Source organism: Ictalurus punctatus, chromosome 21 (assembly GCF_001660625.3).
Source record: "Ictalurus punctatus breed USDA103 chromosome 21, Coco_2.0, whole genome shotgun sequence".
Taxonomy (NCBI): Eukaryota; Metazoa; Chordata; class Actinopteri; order Siluriformes; family Ictaluridae; genus Ictalurus; species Ictalurus punctatus.
In genome coordinates, this window is record NC_030436.2 from 21,211,933 (window position 1) to 21,220,474 (window position 8,542).

The 8,542-nt window shown below is 42.6% G+C and overlaps 1 protein-coding gene across 1 annotated transcript; it reads right to left on the reverse strand.

The window, feature by feature from the left end:
* Positions 1–1,514: 1,514 nt before the first annotated feature.
* On the reverse strand, positions 1,515–7,406 carry arl8a (ADP-ribosylation factor-like 8A). The gene is made up of 7 exons (XM_053674119.1): positions 6,874–7,406; positions 4,842–4,922; positions 4,389–4,462; positions 4,046–4,139; positions 3,356–3,423; positions 3,201–3,271; positions 1,515–3,109 (listed from the first exon to the last, which is right to left on the reverse strand). The coding sequence occupies exons 1-7, from the start codon at positions 6,994–6,996 to the stop codon at positions 3,060–3,062; spliced, it is 561 nt and encodes a 186-aa protein (XP_053530094.1). The 5' UTR covers positions 6,997–7,406; the 3' UTR covers positions 1,515–3,059.
* Between the last annotated feature and the right edge of the window lie 1,136 nt (positions 7,407–8,542).

An 8,542-nucleotide genomic window follows, 5' to 3' on the forward strand; every position in this document is an offset into this window, starting at 1 on the left:
GGACCAAGTACTGAGCCTTGCGGGACACCAGTGGAGAATCTGCGGGGAGCAGATGTGGATCCTCTCTATGTCACCTGGTATAAGTGACCTGCCAGGTAGGAAGCAATCCACTGCCATGCTGCACTATGAATTCCAAGACTCATGAGGGTTGACAAAAGAGAGTCTTGTGGTTGACTGTGTCAAACGCTGCTGAAAGGTCGAGGAGGATGAGGACCGATGACAGTTTGGCTGATCTAGTGGTATGTAGCTTCTCAGTGATGGCCAAAAGAGCAGTCTCTGTGGAATGGGCTGAGAGACAGTGTGTTCAAGGATTTTAGAAAGAAAAGAGAGAAGTGATACTGGTCGGTAGTTGCTGATGTCTGAAGGATCCAGACTGGGTTTCTTCAGAATGGGTATAACCCTTGCTCTCTTGAATGCAGTAGGTACATGACCAGATGTTATGGAGCCATTGATGATAGTCGTGATGAAGGGGAGGAGGTCTTGTGAGATGGTCTGAAGTGTCACAGCTCGGTCCGATCAGAACTCAAATTCCCAAGATGCAACACTCACTTCTCATGCACGCATGCGCTCACCATCCCCGGAGTTCTGATCAGTCACACCTGGCACCAATCACACACACTCACCGCTAGTATTTAAGGAAGTCATTCACCCAGTTTATACGCGAAGTATACGCTCAGTAGCTTGTTTCTCTGCGTTACCAAGCCGTTCTAGTTTGTTTGTTTCTCGTGATCCTCGACCCTTGTTTTCAGTCTCGACTACGCTCTCTGCCTATCCCCGTTTGTATTGTTTGCCCGATCGCTTGACCCTTGCCTACCCTCCGACTACGTCTCTTGAACTTCCCGATTCTATGCTCTACACCCGCCGCCCGCTCCTGCTTCCGTGCCGTTTCGAGGTTTGTGACATGAAGCATTGTGGATGGGATTAGATCCAATGGGCAGGTGGCAGGATTGCAGGACAAGATGACCTGCAGGATCTCTTCTGTTGCTAGATTAGAAAACCGTGTCAGTGAAAATGGGGGTAGACTTGGGGTAGAAGTGAAGGTCTGGAAGATTTTTTCAATCTTTCCATCATAAAAAGTGTCAAAGTCTTCAGCAGTCAGGGAGGATGCAGTAGGAGGAGCCACTGGGTTGAGTAGTGAAGAAAAGATGTTGTGGAGCTTGTGCAGAAGTTTCCAACTGTTCCTCATCACCAGAGAGAGAACTTCAAGTGTTCGAAATATTCTTAGAGTGTAGCTTGTTTGAGCTCTTCACCAGGTGGGAGCGAATCTGACCAGGTTTGATAATGATTTATAGCTGAACGATTGTGATGTCATATGATCAGGTTTATAATTGGCTGTTGATTTTTTTTTTTAAACTTAAGCTCCGCCCATACTGTCCCAGAAAATGGCTTCAAAACTTACAAGACTGAACAGATACAAAACAATCCAAAACAAAGAAGTAAATCAAATTTGTGAATAAAATCAGAAATGTGTAGGGACAAGAAGAAACACAACACACACACACACACACACACACTTCTCTAAACCATGGAGTGTTTTTATTTTTGTTAATTTTAATCACAGAAATCACAACAGATTTTTTTTTCTCTCAAAGTCCGGTCAGAAGAAGGGTTTTGGGTTCTGTTGTTATTTACAACATCGAGTTAAAAATCAGGACAGGTTTTAAAATCAACCATGTGTCTGAAAAAGACCGAACTATACACGTGTGGAACTGGAGATCAGATGCTGCTGATGATCAGAACGTAGAATAAAAAACAAATAAATAAAACAGGACAAATGTTCACGCATTAATGTTTGACATTCTGAGCCTAAACAGCAGAGAAGGACTGATTTAAGGTGGACTGGAGTTTAAACCTAATGTAATTTGATGTAATAAAAATCGAAAGAGGAACTTTTAATTTCTTCTAATTTCTTTAAATAAACGACTAAAAATCTGGACTCATGGGCTAGAAAGCCAACAGATTTAAGGTGGACTGGAGCTTTAAGTCATAAATGATATTATTCCACCTTAAATTGTGAACAAAGTTAGCTAGCTGACCCAGGCTGCTTTTTCATCTATTTAATTTCTCATTACATTTCTAGATTAAAACACATCTGATCACATACAAGATTAAAAACTCAGACTCGGCATTATAATGTTAATATTCATACTGACCAGAAAACAACACAACAATGACAGTGTGTGTGTGTGTGTGTGTGTGTGTGTGTGTGTGTGTGTGTGTGTGTGTGTGTGTGTGAAGGATTGAGGTGTCACAGGTAAGTGTGTAGAGAAATAAAGCAAACACAAAGAGCCTCCAAAACACACAAAACACAAAGGATAAAAACTTAACACAAAACAATGGCATGTCGTTGCTAATACACAACCATTTAAAAAACTTTAATGCATGCTGTAGTTTATACACACAATGCTAAACTGCAGGCCATAGGCTATCATTACGTATTAGCTACACTAGCCTCGACTACGCTGGGACTGAAGAGACACTGTGGATATTGTTTTTAGGACATTTCCTTTAAACACACACACACACACACACACACACACACACACACACACAACAAAGGCAAACATCATCTCAGTCTGAGTTGTGAAAGTGTGTCGACATGTTTTCGTTATTATAGTAGGATAATCGCATAATCATTTTATCGCGGTTTTACGAAATTATCACAAAACATCACACACGGACATGACAAAGTGTCCTCTGTGAAGATTGAGTGATTTGTCGTATAACCAATTACTGATGTGTGAAAAAGCTGAAATACACACACACACACACACGCACGCACACACACACACACACACACACAAACACAAAAACAAATAAAACAACTTTTTCATCATGTGACTGGTCTGAAATTCATTATTATAAAAAAATGCATAAAAGTTTAAAAACAAACAAACATAAAACTGTAAACAGTGCAAATCATATTTATCACAATTTGTACAGGAATGAAAGTCGTTTTAGAGAGTTAGAGCGGGGGGAGGGGCGTAAACCCAAAAGGGGTGGGACTTGGCATACAGGTGGTCACATGATACTGTTTCTGCAATCAGAAGCTCCACCTTTCAGCTCCGTCTGGTTCTGGAGTGCTGGATCAGCCACTGTAGTGTGATATCTAACACACACACACACACACGTATTAAATATAAATAGATTAAATATTAAGTATAAGTAGATTAAATATCATGTGTGTGTGTATGTCTTACCGATGTTGTCCTTCTCCTTACATGAGATGGAGTAGCAGCAGATCTCCCGGTCCTGGATGGCAGACAGGTTCCTGACGAAGGGGCGGAGTCTGCATTGGTTAAGATTTCTCATTAAGATTTAGCTCATTAAAAATCAGTTAATGAATCACACTCACATTCTCTCGATCAGCTCCTTCTCGTCCAACGCCCCATTCAGATCCCTCTTATTGCCCAACACCAGAACCTGCAGCACACACACACACACACACACACACACACACACACACATAAAAAACTCACAACTATAAGAACTTAGATAAAGTACTGATGGCTATTTCACTTAAGTCTGTCTGGCGTCTCACCTGTGTGGTGTCCTAGGTTGTGTGTTAGATGGTGTACATTTATATTATCAGCATTTAGTAGACACCCTACAGAGCGACTTACATTTATTTCATTTATACTGAGCAGTTGAGGGTTAAGGGCCTCGCTCAGGGGCCCAGCACTGGCAACTTCGTAGTGCTGGGATTTGAACTCATGCCCTTCCAGTCAGAAGTCCAACGCTTTAACCAGCGAGCTCCCACTGCCCTGCAGCTGTAGTGCAGGAGTGTGTGACAGTATTCTAACACCCAGAGCTGTTATCATGATGTCAGGAGAACCACAGAGAAATGCGGTGTAGAACAACCTGCTCTGATGAGTGGTGAGTATGTGAGTGGTGGTTTGGTGGTGTGGGTGGGGCATGTGAAGGCTTTACGAGCTGTGTGTGCTTGTGTGTGTGTGTGTGTGTGTGTTGTGAGTCTGCTGTGTTGTTCTTTGTGATTATTACTGTATAATAAAGTTAATAGATGGTGTATAAGAGTGTTACTCACAGGGATGCCCTGCAGCTGCGGTTTGTCCAACAGGTTGTGCAGCTCGTTTTTAGACGCCTCAATTTTCTCCGGATCTGCAGCGTCCACCATATACCTGAGATGACCACATACACACACACACACACACACACACACACACACACACACACACACACAGTTAGTCTGCAATAATACCAAATGTGCTGTAAGGTGTGTGTATGTGTGTGTATGTGTGTGTATATATGTGTGTGTGTGTGTGTGTGTGTGTATGTGTATGTGTGTGTGTGTGTGTGTGTGTGTGTGTTATGATAATGATGGTAATGAATGTCTTATAGTAATAAGTGTTACAGTGTTGAGTACTCACACAATGGCACTGACCCCCCTACAGTATCTCTCCCACATACTGCGGAACCGCGGCTGTCCACCGATATCCCACAGCTACACACACACACACACACACACACACAATACAGCACATGTTTGGTCAGTGCACAGACACTCCTGTCAGAGAGGGAACTGCTTTATCTGAGGGAAGAATGTGGAGTTGTGTGTCTCTGATGGCGTATTGGGAAAAAAACATTCAGGAAAGTGTAACGTCACCAGATCTACATTCTACTGCGTGAAAGTGCCAGAAAAAAGTCCATTAGAACAACTTTGGGTAGATTTTCTCTAACATTCGTCTCATCTGTACACCAACACTGTTCCTTTTATAATCCTGAGTTTCAAAAGTGTGTTCCCAGTTGAAGATTAAAAAGAGATTCGAGCGAATAAAAAAACGTTAAACAGTGATAAAATGACAGAAAACTCCGGCTCTCACCTTAATGGTGACGTTTCCTTTAGTGATCTTACGCATGTTGAAGCCAACGGTGGGGATCATGTCCTCGCTGAACTGTCCGGACTGTGTACACACACACACACACACACACACACACACACACGCACACCCGTTACAAATTCAAGAGTTTATAAATTTATTCACAAATGACCTTCCTCTGAGAGAGACAGTGCGTGTGTGTGTGTGTGTGTGTGTGTGTGCGGGTGTGTGTGTGCGTGTGTGTGCGTGTGTGCGTGTGTGCGGGTGTGCGTGTGTGTGTAGAGTGCTCATTGTGCTGAAATTACGGAGTACAAAATGAAAGATTGCCAACACACATGGCCTCATGGAAAGTGCTGTCAGGGGCGTGTCCATGTCAAACCTAAATAAGCCCCGCCCACATTCAAACTCAAACAGGATCCTGTTTCTATTTATGAATCTGTTTCTGCTGTTTTTGTAAAAACTGTACGGCTCATTCTCATCCAAACGAACATGCACTGCCTTCTAACTTTAGGCCACGCCCCCAGCTGGGTCTGAGGAAGAAATCACCAGATCATCAGCAGCTGTATTCCTAACAGTGATGTTGACTTATTCATCAGGGTCCAGCGGTTCAGCTCTGAGCCCCAGCCGCTCGGCGCTCGGCTTCACGCCTCACGTACCGCGATAACGGCTGAACACTTCCCCACGTGTCTCAATCGAGGCTCGTCACCAGGCCGTAAGGAGTCTGATTACAGTGTGAATCACACATCACTTCCTGATTTGGAAACTGGAGTCAGAAACACATTTAAACCCTCACGCTGATGTGCTGGATGATGTTGGCTCGCGTTAATATGGTTATTACACAACAATAAGCTGCTTTTATATATTTACACTCCTCACTGAGGGATTATATCATAATAAACACCTGTAATGTGTTCAGCTCAGATACGGCCTTTAAAGCTTCTTCATATCGTTGAACCAAAATAATTATGTTTGTGTGACCAATGACAAACAATCTACAACAAAAATGTAATAAAAACACACAGAAAATCTACTAAATCTGAAAAATGTATTATACACTCAATGCATTTAAAAAATCAGATATAAAATATTTTATATTTATATTTTGTTACAGCGTAGGTGATTTAACAAAAAAATCATATCACAAAATTGAAAGATTTACTAACAGCACAAAGAACAAATTGCTGCAAAATGATATTTATATTTCTTTACCTGAAAACTACAGATCTTACAGAATGATTTCGCACAAAAACTCTGACACACACATCAATATCTTAATAAAAAAATAATATATATATAATATAAAACTAAGAGAACAAGGGTGGGTTTAAGGCTCAGGGGTGGGTTTAAGGGGCAGGGGTGGGTTTAAGGCTCAGGGGTGGTTTTAAGGGGCAGGGGTGGGTTTAAGGGGCAGGGGTGGGTTTAAGGCTCAGGGGTGGGTTTAAGGCTCAGGGGTGGGTTTAAGGGGCAGGGGTGGGTTTAAGGCTCAGGGGTGGGTTTAAGGGGCAGGGGTGGGTTTAAGGCTCAGGGGTGGGTTTAAGGGGCAGGGGTGGGTTTAAGCTCAGGGGTGGGTTTAAGGGGCAGGGGTGGCTCAGGGGTACTGATCAGAAGGTTGGGGGTTCAAGCCCCAGCAACACCATGCTGCCACTGATGAGGCCCCTGAGCAAGGCCCTTAACCCTCTGTATCATATCTGACTCTGACCTCTGACCCCAACCTCCTAACAAGCTGGGATATGTGAAGACAAGAATTTCACTGTGCTGTAATGTAAATGTGACCAATAAAGTATTCTTCATTTATACTATAATAATACTATACTACTATAACAACATGGTCATATCACAGACAGGTACACACTGGCCGGCTGTAATATCGCGATACTGAACCACAGACGATATATCAGGAGGCACTGACTCTCATCATCACCACAGCAGGACCACAGATGAAACCACACCTGAGGATAATGATGAGGCGCCTAATGATAAAGCGCGCGCGCACACACACACGCACACACACACGCACACACACACACTTTATTACCGCGATCACGTTGACGAAGGTGGTCTTCCCGGAGTACTGCAGGCCCACCAGCGTCAGCTCCATCTCCTCCTTCCAGAACAGAGCTTTAAACCAGTCCAGGAGTTTATTAAATAACGCGATCATCCTGGATCCGGATGATGAAGGAGAAGATAATGATGAAGGTGGTGGTGTGTGTATCGATCAGCTGACTGCGGCCGGGAGGATGGAGGAAGGATGTAGTGAAGATGGAGGGATGAAACCTTCCGGCTTTAACGGAGAGAGAGAAAAAACAAGAAGACGGGAGCGACAGACAGCTCGACGCTCGGTTCCGGTCCACTGCGGGTGCGTTCCGAATGAATCTCTCTCTCTCTCTCTCTCTCTCTCTCTCTCTCTCTCTCTCTCTCTCTTTCTCTCTCTCTGTGTCTTTGCCCTTGCTTGGGTGGGGTTTCGGACACACAGCTGATCCTAAACAATGCGTTTTCGATGGCGAGCAGAAGGACAGAAGAAGAGCAGCGCATCTACTCCACCACCAAACTGCGCCCCCTGTCGCACACCAGGAGCATTGACTCCTTTACCCACCCGTATTCCGAACAAACACGGGAATCGTTCTGAAATTTACACTCGCAGATTCTCCACTTCCATCAGCCGTTCTTATTCCACACACGATAATTATTTGTTTTGTGTAAATAAAATACCGAATACAATGTCTAAGTTTATATATAAAAACATTTATTTATCCGAATTTTATATTGGTTTATGAAATGTATTTCACGAATGTGCTTTAGTGGAATATTTAAATCCCATCACGTGCCTGTTTTTGTAGCATAGCGAGCAAAGTAGAAAGTACAGAATACACACACACACACACGCGCGCGCGCGCACAGACAGACACACACACACACACACGCACAGACAGACACACACACACACGCACAGACAGACACACACACACACGCACAGACAGACAGACACACACACGCAGACACACACGCACAGACAGACAGACCCACACACACAGACGCAGACACACACACGCACAGACAGACGCAGACACACACACATACACACAGACACACACACAGACAGACAGACGCGCGCGCGCGCGCACACACACACACACACACACAGACACAGATGTTAAATTAAAGTGTTGAAAGTGTTAGTAACCTGCTCTGTGTTTAGTTCTTCTGGTTGTTTTGACAGCTGTATGAACTTTAGCTGCTTCTTTACACTATAGTCTTGTAAAAAAATTAATACATTTAGGAAGTTATTTCATCCTATAAATATAAAACTTTACTAATATGAATATTAAACTGTACAATATCTCATTCCTCAGTTTTTAAGTGAAGTATGTATTTTCCCCTTTACAAAATACACATCTGTACCTTATGCTGAGGTTAAATCTTTCAAGAAAAATAAAACAACTGGATGAATATGATATAATACTGTATATGATATAATACTGTATATATTATATGTTTTAACCCTGTTATTAATACAGTGAGTATTTGGGACGTTGATGCTTTTATCTTGCACTTAGAATATTTCTAATGACATTGTTATTACAGTCATATGACAGTGTTAATAATGTCAGTATATATATATATATATATATATATATATATATATATATATATATATATATATATATATATATATATATCCCACATGCATGGTAGGCTGATTGGCG

Excerpts from the sequence above, each read along its gene's own strand:
- arl8a (XM_053674119.1), bottom strand. The coding sequence starts at position 6,996 with ATGATCGCGTTATTTAATAAACTCCTGGACTGGTTTAAAGCTCTGTTC. Across the intron at positions 4,923-6,873 it reads CCTTCGTCAACGTGATCGCG|TCCGGACAGTTCAGCGAGGA; the intron begins GTAATAAAGTGT and ends GTGTGTACACAG. Across the intron at positions 3,424-4,045 it reads CGCAGCTGCAGGGCATCCCT|GTTCTGGTGTTGGGCAATAA; the intron begins GTGAGTAACACT and ends TGTGTGCTGCAG.